At 35.8% G+C, this 27,696-nt stretch overlaps 1 protein-coding gene across 1 annotated transcript in view; it reads right to left on the bottom strand.

The window, feature by feature from the left end:
• The window catches only part of lrp1ba (low density lipoprotein receptor-related protein 1Ba), a 387,570-nt gene that overhangs the window by 291,009 nt on the left and 68,865 nt on the right, over nt 1-27,696 (bottom strand). Inside the window, exons 4-5 of the mRNA XM_051094447.1 lie at nt 5,249-5,368; nt 3,038-3,166 (exon numbers count right to left, since the gene is read on the bottom strand). Coding sequence (XP_050950404.1) covers nt 3,038-3,166; nt 5,249-5,368 — 249 coding nt within the window. The remainder of the gene's footprint in view (nt 1-3,037; nt 3,167-5,248; nt 5,369-27,696) is intronic.

Here is a 27,696-nt window from a genome sequence, read left to right as displayed (position 1 = left end):
CTCAGCAATCACATAGAAACCCTGCACACAATACACTAAAAACCCTTATAACACCTCAGCAACAAACTAGCAATTACCCAGAACCCCCAGCAACTACATACTATAGTCATGCACTAAAAAACACTTTGAACCCCTTAGCAACCAGTTAACAACTACAGAAAACATCTTAGAAAGCACATAACAATGTGTTAACCATGTGGAAAAAAACAGTATATGCTGGTTAGGTATGTTTTGAAGCATGGCAGCTGGTTTGAGCTGGCCCTTAGTTGGTCATGAGCTGGTTTAAGCTGGTCATGTGCTGGTCCTAAACTTGTCCTAAGCAACTAGCTCCTGCTCAGGACCAGCTCAAGAACAGCTTAAACCAGCTCAGACCAACTAAGGACCAGCTTAAAACGTACCTAACCGTTTTGAAGCATGGCAGCTGGTTTGAGCTGGTTCTTAGTTGGTCATGAGCTGGTTTTAGATGGTCCTGAGCTGGTGGTTAAGACCTGGTTTAATGTGGTCATGTGCTGGTCCTAAGCTGGTCCTAAGGAACTAGCTCCTGCTCAGGACCAGCTCATAACCAATCAGCTCATGACCAACTAAGGACCATCTTTGTATTTCAGTCAGTATTTGCTGGTTAGGTATGTTTTGAAGCATGGAAGCTGGTTTGAGCTGGTCCATAGTTGGTCATGAGCTGGTTTAAGCTGGTCATGAGCTGGTGATTATGAGCGGGTTTAAGCTGGTCATGTGCTGGTCCTAAGACGACATCTTAGAAACACATAACAGTGTATTAAAACTCCCCTCAAAACACCTTAGCAACAGGTTAACAACTACCCAGAACCTCCAACATACTGTAGCATTTACAGATTTGCTAAGTAGAAATTCTTAGCAACTGGCTAGCAACTATTCCAAATGCCCTAGACACCATATAGAATGTGTTAAAACTTTCAGAACCCTTAGCTACAGCCTAACAACTGAAGTAGAATCTTCAGCAACCACATACTATAGCAATATGCTAAACCTCCCACTAGAACTCTTTAACAACCAGCTACCAACTTCCCAGAAACCCTAGCAAACTATAGTCATGCACTAAAATACTCTTGGAACCCCTTTAGCAACCACTTAACAACAACCAAAAACATCTTAGAAACCATATAACAATCCCAGATAGCACACGTACGTCTACAAGATGTCAGTTAAAGATCCTTTGATCTGGAAAGCATCTGCTGTGTACATACATCTGACAGACGTCTGTAAGATTTACAGTTTTAAATACATTCTAAATCATAAACATCTTAAAGACATCTAATAGACGTCTATTTGACATCTGCTAGGAAACGTTCTACAGACGTATTGCAGATGAGCAAACACTCTAAAAAAATAGTCTTCCAGATGTAAATGCAGACATCAAATAAACGTCTCTGTGATGTATGTATGCTATCAAGGGTACAATGTGCTAAAAACTACCCTCAGAACTTCTTAACGACCAGCCAACACTCGGATAGCACACATAAATCTTGGAGATGTCTATTTGACATCTGTATTTACATCTGCAAGATGTATTTTTTAGATTGTATGCTCATCTGCAACACATCTATATTACGTTTCCTATCAGATGTCAAAAAGATGTCTATTAGATATCTTTAAGAGGTTTATGATTTAGAATGTATGTAAAACATCTTAGACATCCAGATCAAGTGATCTTTAAACTGACATCTTGCAGACGTACGTGTGCTATCTGGGCAACTTCCTAAAACACCCAACCCAGATAGTACACGTACGTCTGCAAGATGTCAGTTAAAGATCACTTGATCTGGAAAGCATCTGCTGTGTACAAACATCTGACAGACGTCTATAAGATGTCAGTTTTACATACACTCTAAATCATAAACATCTTAAAGACATCTAATAGACGTCTATTTGACATCTGATAAGAAACGTCCTATAGACGTATTGCAGATAAGCAAACAATCTAAAAAATATGTCTTGCAGATGTCAATGCAGACGTCAAATAGATGTCTCCGAGATGTACCGGTGCTATTAGGGAAGAAAGCCCATTGCAATGCATTAAAAATGTTCAGAATCCCTTAGCATCAGGCTTGCGACTACCCAGAACCCCCAGCTAAAACATATTGGAGCAATGTGCTAAAAAACCCTCCAAAAATTTTAGCAACGAGCTAACAACTACCCACAACACCCTATAAACCGATAATGTGCTACAAAACACTCAGGATCACTTCGCAACAGGCTAACAGCTACACAGAAGCTCTGTGACCACATACTGTAGCAATGCGCAAAACTACAACTGAGAGACGTCATATAGAAATGTGTTAAAAACCCATCAGAACCTTTAGAAACTGACTAGCAACTACCCAGAATGCATGCAGATCATATAACAATGTTAAAAATCTTTCAGAACCCTTTAGCAACACGTTAGCCATTACCCAGGACTCCCTGCAACTACATACCGCAGCAAAGCACTAAAAAAACAACCAGAACCCCTTTATCAACAGGCTAGGAACCCATAACCCCCTGCAACCAATACTGTAGCAATGTGCTAAAACTCCCCTCAGAACTCCTTAACAACCAGCAACCAACTTCTCAAAACACCCTAGAAACCCATTAGCAATGCAATATAAGCCACTCAGAATCCCTTAGCATCAGGCTAGCAACTACCCAGAAGCCATAACAAAAACATACTCGAGCAATGTGCTTTAAAACCCTCAGAACTTTTTCTGAAACTATATAGAAATGTGCTAAAAAACATTCAAAATCACTTAGCAACCAGCTTACAACTACCCAGAACACCTTAGAAACCAGTAATGTGCTAAAAAAATATATATATATATTACTTTCACACAGATTTAGAGCAGTCGTCCAGCTCTGAAGCACTTAGTACAGTAACTTGAACAAATATTTGATTTATGCGTAGGTTAAATTATTTTTAGACTTTTTTATTTTTAGACTGCTTTTGAAAATCAAAGTAAATTACATGTTGCTTAATGCGCCTTTTTGGACTGGAACTGGAACTAACGCGGATGATAAATGGACTTACCTGTTTTGGCTTTGCAGGATCGTCTGTTGGCCTGCAGGCTGAAGCCATCTGTGCAACCGCATCTGTACGATCCCTGCGTGTTCATACAGATCTGACTGCATGTCCCATAATCCCTGCATTCATCATGATCTGCGGGCAACAGTGGGGCTATTTATTAAACGCTAAATGTGTTCAAATATGACCTAAATATGCAAACCCAACTCTTAATGTCACCATTCTGCAGCAATCTATCAAAAAACATGAATATGCAAATGCATGCTTGAAGAGAGAACGGTGAGTAAATTGCTGTTTTGGTTAACATAACCATAATTTATCATGAAATCAACAACAATTTCTCAGAGGTTCGAGTTCATGCATCAGACAGCTAGTTTTTCTAGAGACCACAAAATGATATTAGCTGAGTATTCTTTTCTGTGCCTGAATAGAACTGCAAAACATAGGAAAAAACGTGAATATCTTTCAAAATTACCAAAGCTATTTAAACATTTTCAGGTAGCTAACAACTTACTAGCTTATATTGCAAACACATAACTTTTTTTCCATCAGATATTAGCTAAGAAATTGTATGGGTACTCTATTCAATGCCTAATACGAAATCAGATTACATTTTTTTTCTTTTGTAATCTAAATGTAATCTAAATAAACTGTTGCATCACAATTTGTGGATCGATTCTGAGATTGTCCGAATGCATCGCGATTCTCTCTGAAATCGATTTTAGATGTTTTTAACAGCAGATGGTGCTCTAATCTAGTTTTTAATTTAGTTATGTAATCATGCCTTGGTTAAGATTAATGTAAACACAGCCCACTGCAATTCGCTTCAACTTTTTCGAACTTTATGAATGATTATTTTGAGTTTAAGTGTGTGTAAGGAAATGGAAACAAGCGGAGTACCACTGTTTCTAAAGCACGCAGTGCCATCTGCTGTTAAAATCTAAGCTCAGAATCAATTCGAGAGAAAATCACAATGGTTTCGGAAAATTTTTGAATCGATGCAGAATCATTTCTTGATTCACGATGCATCAATTTATTTTACCAGCCATAACTAACTGCCTAATGTACTAGAACCGATACGAAATCAGATTACATTTTTTTCTTTTGTAATCTAAATTAATCGTTGCCTCACGATTTGTAGATTGATTCTGAGATTTTCCGAATGCATCGCAATTCTCTCTGGAATTGATTTTAAACTTACTTTCTAACAGCAGATGGCGCTCTAATCTAGTTTTTAGTTTAGCATGCTTGTGCGTTCAGCCGAGTTATGTAATCGCACCCTGGCTCAAAATTCTTTTGACACAAGATTAATGTAAACACAGCCGACTGTAATTCGCTTTAACCTTTTCGAACTTTATGAATGATTACTTTAGGTTCAAGTGTGTAAGAAATTGGAAGTAAGCAGAGTACGGCTGTTTCTAAAGAAAGCAGTGCCATCTGCTGTTAAAAACTAAGCTCAGAATCAATTTGAGAGAGAAATGTGATGGATTCAGAAAATCTCAGAATCGATGTAGAATCATTTCTTGATTTGCGATGCATCGATTTATTTTACCAGATTTATTTTATCATGAATTGATTCTGAGATTGTCCGAATGCATTGCAATTCTCTCTGGAATCGATATTAAACTTCGTTTTTGACAGCAGGTGGCGCTCTAATCTAGTTTTTAATCTAGAGCGCTTGTGCGTTCGGCTGAGTTATGTAATCGCACCTTAGTTCCGAATTTTTTGCAGCAGCGCCATCTGCTGTTCAAACCTTAGCTTAGAATCGATTCGAGAGAGAATCGCGATGGATCCGGAAAATTTTAAAATCGATGCGGAAACATTTCTTGATTCACGATGCATCGATTTATTTTACCAGCCATAGCTAACAGTTTAGCGTAATTGTAATCTAAATGTAATCTAAAAATAAACATTTTTTTCAGGTAGCTAACAGCTTGCTAGCTTAGCATAGCTCCAACTGGATAAGAAAAGCTCTTCTGATTAGCTAAAATCTTTTTATCAGGCACTGAGTATGAGGATATGATCTTACACCAATATTTGCTTTTTCTAGTCAGAGCTCTTAGGAAGTTTTCAATCTGGAAACCATTTTATCTGACTTTTTTTTGCTTTATTATCTGTAATAAGTCAAAACTGTTTCCAAAGTGCGACAATTAAATTCAGAGACCTTTCTAAAGACTCGAATTCTTCAAACAGAGTTCGAATGGTAACGACCCTCACCTCGACACCGTCTCCCATCCTCGTCCAGTTCAAAACCTTCCCCGCAGAAACAAGACGTCCCGTTTCTCATGATCACACAGTCAAACTGACACCTCCGCTCCTTGCAGTTACGCACCAACTCTGAAAAGACACAAACACACATTTAAACTTTGATTCACAGTCTTAATATCACACAGAGTTCGCCCTCCCACAGAACATGTGTTTACATTCGACAAAACCCTCTATAAAAGCACAATGCCATTTCGCCAGTATGAAGTCATTTTTTAAAAGTTGAACAGATGCAGCCTCATTACGAGACCATGATTCAGCGCTTTTTAAGTGGCACTTAAGGCCTGTTTCTGGGGATGCAATTCTTCCCGCCGAGCTCCCGCTCCAAATCGCTGTCAATACACAATGGAGGAGTACAAATTTAAGGCCCATTGTGTGATATTTATCACCTGTACAGCCTCATAATGAGGGACGTTCTGATGAACACATTCTCCGGGGTGGCTCGCCAAATGAAGATGACCCCAGCTTTATATATTGATCCCAGAATAGGTCGAAAAATAGCAGTGATTTATAAAAGCTTGGGTGGCAGTCTGTTTCAATTACAATAGCCGTAGCCCATATTTGATGTTTTTATTCATCTGAGGGTGTGGCTAACAGGTCACCTTGCTCTTTTTCGTCATTTGTGACCGTTTTAAGCGCGTGACAATACTGGAACGAGTGAGTAATGGAAAGATTGCAGACGGTTTAGCCACTCTAAATGTCTAATCGCGAGCTGGAGAGAGATTTTTAGCGTGCATTTGCTACGGAGCCCACATTAATAATAAGCAATGCTCTGAGAAATTCATCGACCCACCCGAGGCATGTGTTCAGAATGGCTCGAGTCTGACAGTTTTAAATTAAGTACTTCTTTAAAAATGTATCACAGCGTTTAAGGGTAATGCAAAGCGTTTTACAATATGAGTTTAACTGAAAGTGAAATATAATGGCTTTTTATCTATTACAGGGAATGTGTATCCACTTGAGCTGAAAGATGTTTAACTATTTATATGTGGGCCTAGCGATGGGAAGCAACTAACAGTTCTTGAAATATTTCATAATCTCGGCTATGAAGGATTTTTTATTTATTTATGCAGATGGGGAATCTGAGCCACTAAAATCTGTCATTTTATTCTTTCGCATAACAAGAACTGGGAGCAACAAAAGCAGAAGTAACATGTTTTGTGTTCCACATACGAAAAAAACCCCATCAGATTTTAACAACAAGAGAGTGCTAAAATAATGACAAATCATTTATTTGGGGGGTGAACTACCCTTTATGACTAACCCTTGACAACATGAACTAAAAATGAATAATGGACTTCATATGCATTTGATTTATGCCAAAAGTATGGTGTAATATATGACCGAGGAGGAAGCTGGCTTAACTAATAGTTTTTTATTTATTTATAGCATGTCAAACCAACACAAATAAATGACATAAAACCTCATATTTAGCTGACATGATTTAGAGTCAAGAAAAAGTCTAAATAACGCCTTTGGCAGTGTTAAAGAAAAGCGTTTACTGCAATCGTAAATTTTGATCTACTGTACGAAAAGGAAGCAAAGAAAACTGCCAATAAAAGACAACTGACTTTTTTTATATTGTGTTCACCTTTTGATAACCCGATACAATTTTAAATATCAATTTTTGCCCATTAGGTATGAAAAACAAAAAATTTCACAGAAATATATCAAGGAAAAATAACACAAAATTCTATATATTTACAAATGCAGCTGACTTTAAATGCTACAGCATTAAAAGAGTGAAAAGATACAAGCATTGATCCAAGAGAAGGAAACTAGACCTCTCCGATCCCAAACAGCAGGTGGGAGAGTTGATTATTGGATGAGAATTACTCTTTGGAGAAATCAAAGAACCCAAAACTTCAAATGTAACTTCAAAAATAGGTCAAAATCATTGTTTGCACTGCGAGTGGTGTTGAATGCGTGCAGCTACTGTAGGACACTCTCCGCCACCCGGATTCACACTAATCTCCCCCGAGCGGGAAGGAGGCCATTACGGGTGGACTCTCGCTGCGAGTCAGGCTCCCGCACGACAGGATTTATCTCCAGTGAACTCCAGAGCTCTCCCTCAAGGTGATTTTCTCTCAGTGAGGAGCCCTACTTCCTCTGACACTCGCTGGGTGATGTAGTGCTAACGGCAGCGGTCCAGGAAGGGTGCTGAGTCTGACAGGGGCGTTAAGGTAAATGCCTGTAGATCTATTTCTCTACCCCAACCCAAAGAGCTTGAACTTTAGCTGCTGTGAACAATCAATCACTCTCGGGAGTCCCGTACCACATTAAAAATTGAAGCCTGGGACCTTGAAAATCTATACAGACTTAAATGCCACAAGGTTTTCGGACCACCTCTAAGCTTGACACATTCAAAAGATCCAATGGAATGGTTCACAAATGCTATTCATATTTTTTTACTGAAATACAAAGTTGGGCTGGTAAATATTGAAGAGCTTGTTCTTTTTTTATGGTCAATAGAGACCTGCAATGCTTTCTAAAAGGAAAAAAAAAAAAAAAAGGAAAAAGGAAAAGGGTAAGGCCAAGCAAAACAGAACAATACACAATAAAACAAAACAAAACAGCAAAAAACACAAAACACATAATGTGAAACAAAACATTAGAAGATATGTCCTTTCTTAAATTGCCAATAGAAACCCTTTTTTTTTCTGAAAAGAATCGAAAAGGAACAAAAACTAAAATAAAAGAAAAAGCAAAACAAAGTAACATGAAACAAAGCAAAACAAAGCAATATGAAACAAAGCAACATTAAACAAAGTAAAACAAAACAACATGAAACAAAGCAACATCAAAAAGCAAAATAAAACTTGAAACAAAGCGAAACAAAAAGCAAAACAAAGCAACATAAAACAAAGCAAAGCAAAACAAAACACAAAACAAAACAACATGAAATGATGCAAAGCAAAACAAAAAAATAAATAGCAAAACAAACAGAAAAACAAAATAAATAGCAAAACAAAGCAATATGAAACAAAACAAAAAGCTAAAAGCAAAACTAAGCAATATGAAACAAAGCAAAGAAAAACAAAAAAGCTACACAAAGCAACATGAAACGAAGCAAAACAAAGCAATATGAAACAAAGCAAAGAAAAACAAAAAAGCAAAACAACATGAAACAAAGCAAAACAAAAAAGTAAACAAAGCAGCATGAAATAAAGCAAAACAAAACAAAAAGCAAAACAAATCAAAACAAAGCAAAACAAAGAAAAGCAAAAAAAAAAAAAACATGAAATAAAGCAAAACAATGCAATATGAAAAAGCAAAGCAAAACAAAAGCAAAACAAAGTAACATGAAATAAAGCAAAACAAAGCAATATGAAGCAAAGCAAAACAAAAAAGCAAAAGACAACAACATGAAACAAAAAACAAAAAGCAAAACAAAATATAAAAAACAAAGTAAAACAAAACAAAAAGCAACAACAAAGCAAAACAAAACAAAAAATAAATAAATAGCAAAACAAAGCAATATGAAACAAAACAAAAAGTTAAATCAAAAAGCAATATGAAAAAAAAAAAAAGAAACATGAAACAAAGCAAAACAAAGGAAAATGAAACAAAGCAAAGCAAAACAAAGCAAAATGAAACAAAGAGAAACAAAAACATGACAAAAAACACGAAACAAAACATGAAACCAAGCGAAACGAAACAAAAAGCAAAACAAAGCAACATCGAAGCAAAGCAAACCGAAAAACAAATAGCAAAACAAAGCAACAAAAAAGCTAAACAAAACATGAAACAAAGCAAAACAAAACAAAAAGCATAATGAAATAAATCAAAACAAAGTGAAACAAACAGCAAAACAAAACAATATGAAACAAAGCAAAGCAAAGCAAGGCAAAACAAAGCAACACCAAACAGTAAAACATTGTACCAAAGAAAAACAAAGACACAAAAAACAGACAAAAAACATACACACAACAAACAAACACACATAAAATGAAAAATAAAACACTGACGAGCTTGTCTTTTTAAAAAATGGCCAATAGGGGCCTGTAATGATTTCTATAAAATAAAATCAAACTAAACAAAATAGGTGGAGTAATTAGAAGGTACATGAACCTGAACATCAGTCAAATGAAGAGTAACATAGAAGAGGTGTGCAATCATTCATGAAACCAATATTTGTTGTTGGACATCAAATTTTGATTTCAGATCACAAGCTTAATTGAAAACCTTTAACATCAGCTTCACCTGACTTTACCATCTTCCTCAGCTGTCTCAAAAGACCAATCAAAAAGCGCCCTCCCCCGCCCCGCCCCACCCCACCCAGCAGGAATCACCAGTCCAGAGAAGACGGCATATGTCTGGACAGGTCTATTATTCACTCACAGCAGGTCTTCCCCTCAGTCTCCATCATTAGAGCGGCCACCGTCCCCAGGGCTCAGACAGCTAGGCCATCACTGCAGCGGAACGAGCGTGCGCTTGTGTATTTTTCTGTTTGTGCGATCAGAGCAGGTGACCAGGGGGTCTGCACCTACCAGGCAGTGTTTATAAATAGATGACAGTTGAGTAAAAACATGGTTTGTTAGAACAGAAAGGACGGAGGATGGAACCAGAAGGGAAGTTGACTTTCTAAAATAAATGGACAGAAACAATAGCCATGTACACACTCAATTGTCAGTTCACCTTTTAGTGCTTAATCCTATTCTGTACACACACAGTTCAGTAATTTACAAAAGCAACAACTGCATTCTACAACCAAACTGACTCTTGAAAATTTCAGGTAGTGTCATTTGCAGAAATTCTATGTAGTGTGTACAGAACTGAACTGAATGACTACTTTGGTAATGATAAATTAAAATGTATCTTGTGTCTCTTCTGTATGTGCGAAATCACAGGATACGTTTGAACTCAGTGTTGCCAAATCTTGCTAGAAAAAATATCAACAAAATAAACTCAAAATAGTCCATACCAAATTATTGCAAACTACATCTGTCTAATTGATTAATTCCATAAATTCAATCACTTTATGAGCAATGCTCAAATAACAAGACCATTTACGTGCCACTAATATTAAGTTGACATGGCAACCCTTCAAGCCCGTGCTCTGTTAAGTAGCCTTCCAAAAATGTAGATAGTGTCAACGGCATTTGCAGAAATTCTACAGAGTGTACACAACAGAACTGAACGACTAATTTAGTAATGATGTATTTAAACGTATAGCAGAGTTGTGTCTCTTCTGTATGTGCGATTCAAGAAACCACAGGATATGTTTTAACTCAGTGTTGTCAGATCTTTCTAGAAAAAATGAAGCTCAAAATAAACCTAAAATAATTCATACAAAAATACTGCAACCTGCACCTGTCTAGATGATTACTTCCATAAATTAGATTGCTTTATGAGCCATGGTCAAACAACATGCCCATTTACGTGGCACTTATGTTAAGTGGACATGGCAACCCTTCAAAATTGTGCTCTGTGAAGTAACCTTCCAAAAATGTAGATAGTGTCAACCGCATTTGCAGGAATTCTATGCAGTGTGTACAGAACTGATCTGAACGACTAGTTTGGGAATGATGTATCTCAACATTGTCTTTTCTGTATGTGCAATGCAAAAAAAAAATAATAATAATAACAGGGTAAGTTTTGACTCGGTGTTGCCAGATCTTTCTAGAAAAACACAGGCCCATAATAAACTCAAATCCAAATACATTATCTTGAAAATAAGCCACAAACCAAAATATAGTGACTGGATCGTTTTATGATCCAAGCTCAAACAACAAGCTCAAAGACGCTTAAGCATGGATTAAAATAAGTGGACATGGCAACCCTTTAATGGCGTGCTATGCGAAGTAGCCTTCCAAACTTAAACAAAACACAATAGCTTTGTTGCAGTTTAGCTAATGTCGCTGAACATAAAGCTCTGGTCACTGTATTATTACTTTGGTTAAAAATGTTGGATACTAATCTCACAAGACGCCAGAACGTTGCTATGCGTGTCAAGTAGCGCAGTTTCGAGAGCGAGTTCAATTCGGTATACTTATAATTTAGGGGATTCACTCCCGTATATAAATGTGCTTTTCACTCCTGAAACTTTACAGTGTGTATGTGGGCAATGCTAGGATGTCCTGAAAAGCTTTTAGCATGTTGCTATGCGATTTTGCTAATGGGAATGGCAACCACATTCAAAAATTCAAGTAGTGACAACTATATATTTACAGAAATTCTACGCATTGTGTGTATGGAATGGAACTGAACAACTAGTTTTTAACAGCATATTTTTTAAATGGGTATCCAAATTTGTTTCTGTATGTGCTGTGCAAGAAATCGCAGGGTACATTTTGACTCTGTGTTGCCAGATCTTTCTAGAAAAGATCTGTCAACTGTCTAATGCACTGTCTAATTTATTAATTCTATAAACTGGATCTCTTTATGAGCCAAGCTCAAACAGCAAGCCAAAACACATTTAATAAATGCTGCTTATAATAAGTGGACATGGCAACCCTTTAAAATCGGGCTCTTTGAAGTAGCCTTTCCAAACAAACACACAAGGGTGGTTTGTTGGTGGTTCAGTTAAAACTGCTGTATGTGAGGATAGAGTATTTCAGGATAAATGTTGGAACCAAAAGGGAAGTTGACTTTGTAAAGAAACTTTGTAAATAACTTGATGTTAGCATGTTCTGAATGGTTTTAGCATATTGCTTACAAGTCCAAAAAGTCTCTATAAGAGAGATCTTTGTCCTTTTTCAGACCAACAACCCCTAAACAAAAAATTGGTATGGAAATTGAAATGAAAAACTCATGACATAGTAGGTTTTCACAGTTACAGCAGAAAGCAATATTGCATAATTTCACAAACACCTGCACCTCTAACTAGAGAAACTGAAAGGAGGGGAATGTGAGACATCTGAGGTGTAGCTGTGAAACAGAGCTGGTTTATTTTGCCCCTTCATCAACACTTCAGAATCGACTGCCAGCATTGGAAGAGCATTCAGATAAACTCCAGATAAACCGGTGCAAATGAACAGGTTGGTTCTATGGTCTGTGCTCAACAACTAAATCTATATTTAACCAGATTGATATGGCCGTTAAGGCTCTGCACTTGGAGGGTGGTCTAAATCCTAGTCAAGCTACCAAAGGACATCAACTTGGCATATGAAACTGCCCTTCCTGTGACCACTGCCGTTTTGCCCCTGGGCAAAGCACTTAACCCTCAGCTGCTCCCATCATACTGTAATATGCCTGTATTTTCAGCACTCGGGTGAACACTAGCAGACTCACTAGATGAATAAATGTTGAATTTATTTGATGAATTCTAACAGTCGCAGCTGTTAGCTGATGACTGTCAAATTCCTGTGCAGCTACTGTAAAACTTTAATTGCTAAGCAATTACATACATACAAAGAAAGTAAACAAGTTATGATGACAATATTTGTATTTATTACTGAAGCTAACTGTAAACTACAAAACATATCTGTATTAGCATTTGTTTCTGCCTTTTGTCATAATGTTAGTTCAATAGATTTTTTCAAAAATGTAAAAAGAAAAGGTTTCTCAAGACCTTGACTTAAATTTGTTTTGAGAACATAAAAGTTGTTTGTTTTTCTTGTGTGAAAAACATTATTTGTTATGTGTACATCATAAAAACATACAGGGGTTGGACAATGAAACTGAAACACTGGCCAATATAGTGTTGGAGGTTTCATGGCTATATTTATGCAGCCTGGTGGCCAGTCTTTACTGATCGCACATTCCACCAATAAGAGCAGAGTGTGAAGGTTGACTTTGTGCACCCAATAGCTCAAACATTGTACCCTGAAGGTGGTGCCGTGTATTAGGATGATAATGCACCAATACACACAGCAAGACTGGTGACAAGAGTGATTTGATGAACATGAAAGTAAAGTTAAACATCTCCCATGGCCTGCACAGTCACCAGATCTGAATATTATTGAGCCACTTTGGGGTGTTTTGGAGGAGTGAGTCAGGAAATGTTTTCATACACCAACATCACATAGTGACCTGGCCACTGTTCTGCGAAAGGAATGGCTCAAAATCCTTCTGGCTACTGTGCAGGACTTGTATTTGTCATTCCCAAGATGAAATAATGCTGTATTGGCTGCAAAAGGAGTCCAAACACCATACTAATTGTGGTCTAAACCCAGGTGTTTCAGTTTCACTGTCCAACCCCTGTACTTTTGTTGTGTCAAGATCAAAGGAAAATCTAAAGTAAATATCAGGAAAACAGCTTTTGTTATGTCTAGATAATTAAGTTGAAATAACAAGAAAATGTTGATGTTGACATCAAACGAAAGCTGAAATCTTGTGAACACAAATTTCACCAAAGGTTAGAGATTTAAAACAAACAAACAAACAGCTTTTGTTATGTCAAGATAATGAGAAAATTAAGTTAAGACCACAAGAAACTTTTGTTTGGTCAAGATCAAAGGAAAATAAAGTAAATATTAGGAAAACAGCTTTTGTTATGTTTATGTAATGATAGCATTACATTGAAATCACAAGAAAATGTTGATGTTGACATCAAAAAAAAGCTGAAATCATGAGAACACAAATTTCACCAAATCTTAGAGATCTAAAATAATATTAATAAAAATAATAAAAAAACAGCTTTAGTTATGTCAAGATAATGAGAAAATTAAGTTAAGATCACAAGAAACATGTTTTGTCAAGATCAAAGGAAAATTAAGTAAATATTACGAAAACAGCTTTTGTTTAGATAATGAGTGTTATGTTGAAATAACAAGAAAATGTTGATGTTAACATCAAAAGAAAGCTAAAATCACAAGAACACGATCTTCACCAAAAGTAAGAGATCTAAAATAATAATAAAAAATAATAAATGAGCTTTTGTTATGTCAAGATAATGAGAAAATTATGTTAAGATCACAATAAACTATTATGTCAAGATCAAAGAAAAATATAACGTAAATATTAGGAAAACAGCTTTTGTTATGTTTAGATAATGAAAGCATTAAGTTGAAATCACAAGTAAATGTTGATGTTGACAGAAAGCTGAAATCTTGTGAATACAAATTTCACAAAAAGTTACAGATCTAAAAAAAACAAAACAAAACAAAAAAAAACCTCTTTTGTTATGTCAAGATAATGAGAAAATTAATGCTATTAGTGCTATTATGCTTTTTCACTTTTTGAATTTTAGTCAGTGTGTGAGCGTAATAGGACCCCTTTAAGTTAGGTTCACAAGAAACTTCTGTTTTGTCAAGATCAAAAGAAAATTAAGTAAATATTAGGAAAACAGCTTTTGTTATGTCCAGATAATGAGAGAATTACTTTGAAATCACAAGAAAATGTTGATGTTGACATTAAAAGAAAGCTGAAATCCTGTGAACACAAATTTCGCCAAAAGTTAGAGATCTAAAATAATAATAAAAAACAGCTTTTGTTACATCAAGATAATGAGAAAATTAAGACCACAAGAAACTTGTTTTGTCAAGATCAACGGAAAATAAAGTAAATATTAGGAAAACAGCTTTTGTTATGTCTAGATAATAAGAGCATTAAGTTGAAATCACAAGAAAATGTTGATGTTGACATCAAGTGAAAGCTGAAATCATGAGAACACAAATTTCACCAAAAGTTAGAGATCTAAAAAAAGAACAGCTTTTGTTATGTCAAGAGAATGAGAAAACTAAGAGCACAAGAAACTTTGGTTTTGTCTAGATCAAAGTTAAATATATAAGTAAAAATGAGGAAAACAGCTTTTGTTATGTCAAGATAATGAGAAAATTAAGTTGAAATCACAAAAAAAATATTGTGTCGGTCACAAAAATGTAACATTTTTTGTTGAGATCAAAAGAAATTCTTCTGAATCTTGTTAAACAATTAAGAAAATTAAGTAGAGATCTAAACAACGTTTATTGTGAAACAACTTTTAACATGTCAAGATAAGAAATTAAGCTGAAATCATGAGAAAACTGTTATTGTGTCAATCATAAGAACACATATTTTTTAAAATCTCACAAATATAACTTTGGTTATGGTCAAATCACCAGAAAATTAGGAAGAGATCTCAACAAACTCGCAGCTTTTGTTATGTCAAGATAACGACAAAATTTGAAATCACAAGAAAAATTCTATAAATATTTACAAGTATAAGTATTTATTATAATTTTTTATAGAATTTATATTATATATAAAAAAAATATTTTGCACATAAATAACATATTTCTCTTAAATATATACTTTAATTTGTGTATTTACATATACATAATGATTACACAGTACACACACATATTAGGCAAATTCAAACTTTTATTTTGTATTATATATATATATATATATATTATGTGATTTTAAATTTCCCTCATCACTTCAGTTGGCGAAAATAGACTTAAAATCCAGTTACATACAAAAAAAAAAAAAAAAAAAAAAAAAAAAAAAAATATCTTAATTACCAATTAACAATCTTGCACAGATGTATGATATCAGTTGTATATGCATCATTTTTTTGGGTGCACATAAAAACCTTCTGACGGTTAACCTAATCAGGCACAAGCATAAGTAGAGTAATTATATTTCACAACAAGCTGTAAAAAGAACAAAGAAAAACTGTTATTCCCAAGATAAATTTACCTTTTAAGCATCTGACAGCGTTCTTGTTATCCCAAAGCTTTGTTTACCGTGCGAGTTGCCATTATATAAAAGAAACCATGAGGTGTAGACTCTTTTGTTTGCAGTTGCTGTGTGTGTTTCAGGGTTTTTTAGTCTACTCACTGTGTGGGCTGCTTTATTCAATTCCGTATATTCATTAGGGACTGACAATGCAAATGGGGAAAGTGAGGCTAGTGTATTATTACCACAGGGACGTTCAGGGGTGCAACACAAAGACGGTTCCCTGCCTAGCACCTGTAGTATGTAGTACGCGCCAATCTATGAATGCTCAGGAGATGTAAAGCAATACCTTTAAAGAAACCATGGTCACATCTTCCAATGTTTTTTGACTGTTTTGGTGTGGAACAAAATGCCGCAGGAGATTCATGGTGCATTCAACGCTCCTGAAGAGCCAAGAATGTTAATGATGGAATGTAACAGAGAGAAGCAAAAGGAGAAAGAGATGTTCAAGGCTGTCCAGCGTTATTGAGGTGAAGCGGAAGTTTTATCTGAGTACAAATGGGAATGCTAAGTCATGAATTAAGCAATTTGGCAGTATCCTCGAAACATTAGAATGAATATCTGGGCATATCGTTCACAAAACCATTCTTACGTAAACTGACAAATTGAAGCGAACACAACAATTTATGTGAGAATAGTTTACAAGCTATTCACACTAAACATTCTATTCCACAAATCAAGCCCCCGATAACTGCTGAAATTTTGGTAATTAATTGGATCATTTGTTCCATATATGTGATATTGCTTGATATCTCAGATGATAAAAATGTTCAATTTCTTGAATTTGGAAGATGCACAGAGTAAAACATTATCAGCTGTACCATTAGCTAACACTGATTTATAACAAAAAAAAAGTTTGTTAGTGACCAAATTTGAGTGTAAATGATGTTAGAATGTGTTAGTTAAGATGTACGATCAACATATGTAAAAAAAAAAAAATAAATAAATAAATAAATACAAAATAGTGGTTTCAAGGCTCCCAAAACGGCGTTTCGATCTGGACGAAACACTGATACGATACAATTTTTTTTTATGCATTACATGTGGACAGGCCCTTAGTGTAGTATTTTATACATATATATATATATATATATATATATTGTTTACATCTCGCAATTCTGAGAAATGAAGTCAAAATTGCATGATACAAGTTTTCAACTGCGAGATATAAACTCGCAATTCCGACTTTTTTTTTTTTAGAATTTATCTCACAATTGTGACTTTTTTTCTCAGAATTGCGCGTTTATATCTTACAATTCTAACTTTATAACATGCAGTTGCAAGTTAAGTCAGAATTGTGAGATAAAAACTCTGAGAAATTCTGAGAAAATAAAGTCACAATTCTAAGAAATTGTCAAAATTGCAAGATATAAACTCACAATTCTGACTTTTCTTTAGAAATGCGAGTTTCTCGCAATCGTGACTTTTTCTCTCAGATTTGTAAATTTATACAGTATCTCACAATTGTGAGTTTTTTGTCTCAGAATTGTGTTTATATCTCACAATACTGACTTTATAACATGCAACTGCGAGTTAAGTCAGAATTGTGAGATATAAAGTCGCAATTCTGAGAAATAAATTAGATATATAAATAAATAGACTTTTTTCTCAGAATTGCGAGTTTATATCTCACAACTGTGACTTTTTCTCTAAGAATTGTGAATGTATATCGTAATTGTGACTTTTTTCTCAGAATTGCGTTTATCTTACAATTCTGACTTTATAACGCATTCGCAAGTTATGTCAGAATTTTATAAACTCACAATTTTGAATTTTTTCTCATAATTGCGATTTTATATCTTGCAGTGTAACTTTTTTAAGAATTGTGAGATTATATCTCATAATTGTGACTTTTTTCTCAGAATCGCTTGTTTATATTTCACAATTCTGACTTCATAACACGCAATTGCGAGTTAAGTCAGAATTGTGAGATGTAAATGTAAAAGATGCTTTCCAATGTAAACAACTGCAAATATAAACAGAGAAATAGTTTCACATGTGCTAAAAATATTTGAATGCAACTAAGTTAAAGATCTAAGACTTTTTCTATGTACACAAAAGGCCTGTTTCTCTCAAATATTGTTCACAAATCTGTCTAAATCTGTGTTAGTGAGCACTTCTCCTTTGCCGAAATAATCCATCCACCTCACAGGTGTGGCATATCAAGATGCTGATTAGACAGCATGACTATTGCACAGGTGTGTCTTAGGCTGGCCACAATAAAAGGACACTCTAACATGCCTCACAGCCGCAGACCACGTGTAACCACACCAGCCCAGGACCTCCACATGCAGCATCTTCACCTCCAACATTGTCTGAGACCAGCCACCCGGACAACAATCAGTTTGCATAACCAAAGAATTTTGGAGAAGTGTTCTCTTCGCGGATGAATCCCAGTTTTAACTGTACAGGGCAGATGGGAGACAGCGTGTATGGTGTTGTGTGGGTGAGCGGTTTGCTGATGTCAACACTGTGGATCGAGTGGCCCATGGTGGCGGTGGGGTTATGGTATGGGCAGGCATATGTTATGGACAATGAACACAGGTGCATTTTATTGACGGCATTTTGAATGCACAGAGATACCGTGACGAGATCCTGAGGCCCATTGTTGTGCCATTCATCCACGACCATCACCTCATGTTGCAGCATGATAATGCACGGCCCCATGTTGCCAACATTCCACAGGCCACAATCAACAACCTGATCAATATTTGAATGCAACTAAACTTCTGACTTTAAAAGATGCTATAATGCTAACATTTATTAAGCAGTTGTACGAATATCAACAGAAAAAAAAATAAAAAATTTGTTGTACAGTTGTTTGACCGTCAATGAAGTTGAAAATCAATAAGAATAATCAACACTATGCGGTGCTAGCGTATGTTCGATACGTTTACAGTTATTAACAAAGTGAAAATTTACGTGGTCCACATGATTTCCAAGTTGTAAGTGTAAGCATCACATTTTTCCAAGTTGAAAATTCTTGACTTTGATTTTAATGCAATGTAGCATGTGTTCCTGACAAAACAGCTATGAAGTGAGGTGATTTACTAAAAATACCTGCCCATAAAAACAACTTACCATGTCTTTCTGTAGTGGATTTGTCAAGGAATTCAAGTGCCAATTTCAAGCTAGTCAGATGTTCTACGCTGCGTTTTGCCTTTGAACTTCCCAAGATTCCTGATTGCTGTCTTGGCCTTCACTACGGCACACAGCGAGGGTTCTCACTCAAGACCTCTTTTTCCATCGGAATTGAAGTACAAACTCCGATTCCGGCATCAAAGGCTGTCAAGACTGTCACATGTTCTGAGGTTTGTTTTATCATTTGTAGGCTTTGATAAACATTCAGTAGTGGGAATTTGGAGACAGCGAGAGGAAACGGCTGAGGCGGGCTACACACAAGCTTCCAGAAACATACATACTGTATACAAGAGCAACACCAGCTAACATTATTAATATGTTAACAGGCCACAAGCGAGGGAGAAAATCTATCACTTTCTTTCCTCGGGAGATGAAAGAGAAATGGTGCATCTGTTCTACTATGCTGTTTTTTAGAGCACGTTTAATTTAGGCTTTGGCCTAAACAGAATTCTAACATGCTGCTAAATGTATACTGAGCAAAAATACCATGTAAAATTATACATTTTAATTATTTATTACTCATAAAATTACTTTTACATGTAATTAATAAAATAAAAAATGATAAAAAGATATTAAAATATTCATATACAACAGTAAAAAATAATATCATACATATTATATATATATATATATATATATATATATATATTTTGGTAATTTTTTGTCTGTTTTTTTCAAAAATGTATCTTTTTGCCACATGGGATTTAGTGGTCAGAACCCTCTGCATGCAATAAAAACAATACTATGCAGTGCTGGTTTGAAAGCAGACTCAAAAGCTTTTGTTGAAGGGAACTGTGAAAAGACTGTGGAGAACAAGCTGTGGAGAGCAAGGGGGAAGAAAAAAAAAGGTGCAGGAGGGACACTCAGCACATTTTCAAGGTTACAGTCCTTCCTGTCACATAAAGATATAAAGTTTATGAGCTTTAGCATTTCCTTTGTGCTATAAATGTGGATGTGTAAAATAAGGCAGCTTCTCAAGCCCAGAGGGCAGAAAGCCCATCGCTCATGTTCGGTAATGTGCAACCTCAATCTCTAGACACAGATGACTAAATGATTGCTCTGTAAATTCAACAAGACCTTTTGCCTGGGCTGTGATTTTATAGAAAAAGACAGTCCACGGTGCAACATCAACACACAAATGCATGTGTAATTGAAGCTCAGGACAACAAGTCAAAAGTGTGGCTAGTTTGATCCAATAAGCTCATACTACTTTACTGAAGTAAATATTTTTAAAGGGGTCATCGGATGCCCATTTTCCACAAGTTGATATGGTTCTTTAGGGTCTTAATGAAAAGTCTATAATATACTTTGGTTAAAAATTCTCAATGGTTGTGTAAAACAACACCCTTTTTACCTTGCCAAAATCAGCTCTGCAAAAATCATCTCATTCTGGTCGAGGCTGCTTTAAATGCAAATGAACTCTGCTCGCCCCGCCCCTCTCTTCTCTCTGTGGAGAGATGAGCCTGTTTACTTTAGCCGCATTTAGCCGCCAAACTTGCTAACTAGCACAATATTAGGAAAGGCGATCGCAAAGATTCATAAAAAAACCCTAAATTCACTTCTGCTGTAAGTGAAGCTGGATCATGAATGATTTGCGCAAACATAGACGGATATATGTTGATCGGGAGGTGCTTTCCCTTCACAAACAAACGTAATCAACTGCATCTTCAGCGGCTCAGATGTCAGCAGTAAATTACGACCACTATGTTCATTATTACATCCAGCAACACAACACCTCAATCGCTCAATAGGAGATATTCTCGTCTAACTTACATCCCTGCTCCAGCATCGAAACAAAGAGGGCGGACTGTTACAGCTGATCTGAGGTAAAACACTCATGTCAATCAACTATGGTGGGAGCGGCCTCTGTCGGTGTGACGCCAGAACGACAGGCATTTGAGAATGGCTCGATTTGAAAAAGGGAATATTATTTTTACAGATTCATTAAAAACCACTGCATGGATTTTTATCATTATAGGGTAGATTTGTACATGCACTGCCAACACACATTAATGTTCAAACAACATGTAAAAGTGAACTTAGCATCCGATGACCCCTCTAAACATTTTCTTTTCTTTGTGTTTTTAGTGCCAGATAGCAAGCTAACATCTTATCCTACTAGCTTAGCATAGCGCTAACTGCTTTCTATTGGCGTAATGTAGTATTAGTGTTTGATATATCGTAGAGTCAAAGGCGCGAGGAAGTTTGATTAACCTTTAAACGTTTAATTAGCCAGAACAATATATTATACACTGACCAAAAATATAAATGCAATGTTTTGTTTTTGCCCCCATTTTTCATGAGCTGAACTCAAAGACCTAAGACTTTTTCTATGTACACGAAAGGCCCGTTTCTTTCAAATATTGTTCACAAATCTGTCTAAATCTGTGTTAGTGAGCACTTCTCCTTTGCCGAGATAATCCATCCACCTCACCGGTGTGGCATATCAAGATGCTGATTAGACAGCATGGTTATTGCACAGGTGTGCTTTAGGCTGGCCACAATGAAAAGGACACTCTAAAACAGGGGTGCCCAACCCTGTTCCTGGAGATTGACTTTCCTGCAGAGTTTAGTTCCAACCCTAATCAAGCTCACCTGTCTGTAATTATCAAGGGCTCCTAATTAGCTGGTTCAGGTGTGTTTGGTCAGGGTTAGAGCTGAACTCTGCAGGAAAGTCGATCTCCAGGACCAGGGTTGAGCACCAGTGCTCTGAAATGTGCAGTTTTATCACACAGCACAATGCCACAGATGTCGCAAGTTTTGAGGGAGTGCGCAGTTGGCATGCTGACTGCAAGAATGTCCATCAGAGCTGTAGCCCTTGAATTGAATGTCCATTTCTCTACCATAAGCCGTCTCCAAAGGCGCTTCAGAGAATTTGGCAGTACATCCAACCGGCCTCACAACCGCAGACCACGTGTAACCACACCAGCCCATGACCTCCACATCCAGCATCTTCACATCCAAGATCATCTGAGGCCGGCCACCTGGACAGCTGCTGCAACAATCGGTTTGCATAACCAAAGAATTTCTGCACAAACTGTCAGAAACCGTCTCAGGGAAGCTCATCTGCATGCTTGTCGTCCTCATCGGGTTCTTGTAACCATCTTGAATGGGCACTTAAAAACAAGCTATGTTTTTGAACAAGCACAGAATGGAATGTTAACCATTAGCGTTTTTCAGGATACAGTTGGTCTATTGTTAAGCATAGTGCAGTACTAGCATGTTTTGCGCTGTGAGCCTGAGGAAGGCATGAATGTGTGATAAGCCTTTAAATAGCAAGCTAACTGCTTGGTCTACTAGCTTTAGTGCTAACTGGGTAAAGCACCAGCTTAAACCAGCATCAAAACATAGCTACCAGCATATGCTGTTTTTTTCACCAGGGAAGCTATGTTCTTGAACATGTACTGAATGGAAATGCCTACTGGATGCGATTAGCCTTATCCTTAACCATACTGGAGTACCAAGCCTACTAGCTTAGCATAACACTTACTTGTTACAAAATGTGATTAGCTAGAACAGGATATTATGATCTTCCCTGGTGAAAAAAAACAGCATATGCTGGTAGGTATGTTTTGATGCTGGGATGCTGGTTAGGTATGTTTTGGTGCTGGTTTAAGCTGGTCCTTTGCTGGTCTATGCTGGTTCTTAGCTGGTTTATGCTGGTTCTTTGCTGGTTTATGCTGGTCCTTGACCAGTAACATGACCAGCAAAGGACCAGCATAAACCAGCATCAAAACATACCTAACCAGCATACCAGCATCAAAACATAGCCACCAGCATATGCTGTTTTTTTCACCAGGGTTTGAACAGGTACTAAATGGAAATGCTAACAGTTATCTTTCGTCAGGATGTGATTAGTCTTTTTATTAACCCTAAGCCTACTAGCTTAGCAAAATGCTAACTTGATAAGAATTTTTTATTTTTAACTAAAACAGGATATTATGATAACAAGCTATGTTTTTGAACAGGTACTGAGTGGAAATGCTAACCGTTAGCTTTCTATAGGACACAACTGGTCTTTTTACTAGCATGTGTTGTGTTGTGGGCTTGAGGGAGGCACAAAAGTGTGATAAGCCTTGAGATAGCAAGCTAACAGCTTTCTTAAGGATGTGAATAGTCTTTTTCTTCACCCTACTGAAGTACTAAACCAACTAGCTTAGCAAAACAGTAACTTGATAAGGAAAAAAAACGATTAGCTAGAACAGGATATGTTATGATAAGAAGCTATGTTTTTGAACAGATACTGAATGTAAATGCTAACAGTTTGCTTTCTTCAGGATTGCAATTAGTGCTTACTGGATTAAAAAACAACATTTTTGATTAGCTAGAACAGGATATGATAACAAGCTATGTTTTTTTAACAGGTACTAAATGGAAATGCTAACAGATAGCTTTCTTCAGGATTAGTCTTTTTCTTAACCTTACTGGAATACTAAGCCTACTAGCTTAGCAAAATGCTAACTTGATAAGAAAACAAAAAAAACGATACAGAATATGTTTTTAGCTAGTACAAGCTATGTTTTTTTAGCTTTCTTCAGGATTGCAATTAGTGCTTACTGGATTAAAAAAAAAAAAAAAAAAACATTTGTGATTAGCTAAAACAGGATATGATAAACTATGTTTTTGAACAGATACTGAATGGAAATGCTAACAGTTAGCTTTCTTCAGGATGCGATTAGTCCGTTTATTAACCCTACTGAAGCCTATTAGCTTAGCAAAACATTAACTTGATAAGAAAAAAAACGATTAGCTATAACAGGATATGTTATGATAACAAGCTATGTTTTTGAACAGATACTGAATGGAAATGGTAACAGTTAGCATTTTTCTGGATACAATTGGTCTTTTTACTAGCATGTGTTGTGGGCTAATGGGAGGCACGAAAGTGCGATAAGCCTATTAGCCTAATAGCTTATAGTGCTAATTGGGTAAAGAACAAAAAAATTTGATTAGCTAGAAGAGGATATTATGATATCAATCTATGTTTCTGAATGGATACTGAATGGAAATGCTAAGAGTTAGCTTTCTTCAGGGTGTGATCAGTGTTTTTCATAACCGTACTAGAGTACTAAGCCTACTAGCTGAAAAAAAAACTGATTAGAACAGGATATTATGATAATACACTGTGTTTTTGAACACATGCTGAATGGGATGCTAACAGTTAGCCATCTGTGATTAATCATTTTCTAAATTGTAGTGGAATACTAGTGTGTGATGTCAGGGAGTGATTTTGTACACAAAACTGTACGCTCTTCTGATGTGAGACAAAGGAGAATACATGCGACAGATCAAGAAAATCTTCGCCGTGAAATGTGCACGGCATCGTGTTCTTTCCTGTGTGTTTTCAGGGAAGTTAATTAAATGTGTGACTCTCTTTTTGTCTCAATTCTGTTATCTTGTGCACCGCTCTATGCCGTCTTTGTTAAGTTATTCATTTCACACGTCTACAGTCAGTCAGTCTGACACCAGCAGACGCTGTCTGAATAATAATAAAAAAAGATATAAGTCCTTATCAGGCCCCAATGATCTAAATATAATCTGTGTGAGAAAGACCAAAACAGTGGGGAAACGTGAAGATAAGCGATCGTGCTGAAACACACACGCATACGCACAGCCGAAATCTCTTTATTCTCTATTCTTTAGTCTCTAGTGAATAGCCGTGGTCACCTGAAGGCAAGCTCCATTCCTCAATGACAAAACAAATCCCCACACAACCAAGAAAAATAGCCAAGAAAGAGTTTCAAAATAACACACAGTGATCCAAGGCAGTGGTCCCAATGCTGCTCGCTAGTTTTTTTGTTTTTTCCCCCCTCTGAAGCAAATAAAAGAGAATCTAAAAACACTTCGTCAAGGTTAGTTAGCCACTTAAGTTGATGTCAAATACCTGCAAGACTGTTTACTCAGGTTTATCGACGCAGCAACCCACATTTCAATTGGGCTGAACACAGTTAAACACAACATGAAATGGCATCACAATTCATTCAACGTCTGTAACGTGACGTTTCTAAGTGAAAGCAAAAATGTTAGAGCTGTCAAGTTTCTCTTGGATCTTAATAGCAGAAAACTGCAAGTAAAGTGCTACTAGTAGAGTTTTCTCCTCAGACTATTAGATGCCACATAATGTTTCAGGCTACATTACCAAAGCTAAAAAGTCAAATAAAACATTTGTTTTATGTTTTATGTATCTTAGCATAGCGCTAACAGGAAAAGCTAGCTTGCTAATATCTGAACTGTTGTTGTTGTTATTCTAAAAACCCTACCTGTTGATGAAACATTTGAAACCAAAAATGTTATAGCTGTCACAAATCAACCATGGTTTTGCTACACTAACCACAGTTTAACCATGGTATTTTTAACTCTGGTTATGCAAAGGGTAAAAACATGGTTACAGATTTACTATAATAAAATCATGGTTAATTTTTGTAAGGGAAGTTTTTCTTGGATCTCCATAGAAGACAATCACAAGTAAAGAGCTACTAGTAGAGTTTTCTCCTCAGACTATTAGTTAAGAGCTACGCCATACTCCATGTTAACATGCTAACTAGCTACAATACTTGAGCCATACCTGTTGATGAAACATTTTCCCACCTTCTTGTACGTAATCGGTTCTTGATTCCAGACCAGAAAGCATCTATGCGATAGCATTTTTTTTCCATCCTGGACCTCTTTTCTTTCCGAAAATATGTACAAAAATTGTACCTTTAGCCTGTCACTGAGGAAGTACACGTAATGGTACATATTTGTATCTTATTAAAGATGCCCTGATAGCACATGTACATCTGCAAGACGTCTATTTGACGTCTGCATTTACATCTGCAAGACGTATTTTTTAGTGTTTGCTCATCTGCAATACGTCTATAGGACGTTTCCTATCAAATGTCAAACAGACGTCTATTAGATATCTTTAAGATGTTTATGATTTAGAATGTATGTAAAGCTGACATCTTACAGCCGTCTGTCAGATGTTTGTACACAGAAGATGCTTTCCATATCTAGTGATCTTTAACAGACATCTTGCAGATGTATGTGTGCTATCTGGGTGCATATTAGTAATATGCAGCCTTTCGTGAGGAATAATGTAAAAAGCTGTAGTTTTGGTTGTTGTTGTACTATTAAAGGTACGTTTTCATTTTTTAAATTTCTGTACAATGCTCAAAATAGTTTGAAAATGGCCGCCTGGCCAAAAACTAGCACCATATTGGAGTAAAAGAGGCAGTAGATACAGAAGGATGTGCTCTTATGACTTAAAGCAGTTAGCAACCACCTGCAACAACCTAGCAACCACCTAAAATTACCTAAAAAATGACATTTTAGACAACTTAAATATAATCATTATTACATGTAATCATTATTGCAATGGATTACAATGGATTACAATGTAATGTAATCATTACTACAATGGATTACAATGGAATGTAATCATTATTACAATGGATTACAATGGATTATAATGGAATGTAATCATTATTACAATGGATGGACATTTATACATATTTCCGTTAATGTAATCATTATTACAATGGAAATGAAAGGGGGCAATCAATAATACATTTATACATATTTCCGTTAAAATTTGTTCAAGATTGGCCCCATTCACTTTCAATATAATCACAATTGCAATGCATTACAACGGAATGTAATCATTACTACAATGGATTACAATGGAATGTAACCATTATTACAATGGATTACAATGGATTACAATGCAATGTAATCATTATTACAAGGGATTACAATAGATTACAATGTAATGTAATCATTACTACAATGGATTACAATGGAATGTAACCATTATTACAATGGATTACAATGGATTGCAATGCAATGTAATCATTATTACAATTGATTACAATGCAATGTAATCATTATTACAATGGATTACAATAGATTACAATGTAATGTAATCATTACTACAATGGATTACAATGAATTGCAATGCAATGTAATCATTATTACAATGGATTACAATGAATTGCAATGCAATGTAATCATTATTACAATGGATTACAATGGAATGTAATCATTATTACAATGGATTACAATGGAATGTAATCATTGTTACAATGGAAATGAAAGGGGCCAATCAATAATACATTTATACATATTTCCGTTAAAATTTGTTCAAGATTGGCCCCATTCACTTTCAGTGTAATCACAATTACGATGGATTACAACAGAATGTAATCATTATTACAATGGATTACATTGGAATGTAATCATTACTACAATGGATTACAATGGAATGTAACCATTATTACAATGGATTACAATGGATTACAATGCAATGTAATCATTATTACAATGTCTTACACTGGATTACAATGCAATGTAATGATTATTACAATGGCTCTTAATGGATTACAATAGAATGTAATCATTATTACAATGGATTACAATGGAATGTAATCATCATTACAATGGATTACAATAGATTACAATGGAATGTAATCATTACACTGGATTACAATGCAATGTAATGATTATTACAATGGATTACAATGGAATGTAACCATTGTTACAATGGAAATGAAAGTACATTTATAATACATTTATACATATTTCCATTAAAATTTGTTCAAGATTGGCCCCATTCACTTTCAGTGTAATCACAATTACAGTGGATTACAACGGAATGTAATCATTATTACAATGGA

This window comes from Labeo rohita, chromosome 22, assembly GCF_022985175.1.
Source record: "Labeo rohita strain BAU-BD-2019 chromosome 22, IGBB_LRoh.1.0, whole genome shotgun sequence".
Classification (NCBI taxonomy): Eukaryota; Metazoa; Chordata; class Actinopteri; order Cypriniformes; family Cyprinidae; genus Labeo; species Labeo rohita.
This window is presented reverse-complemented; position numbering and strand designations above follow the sequence as displayed.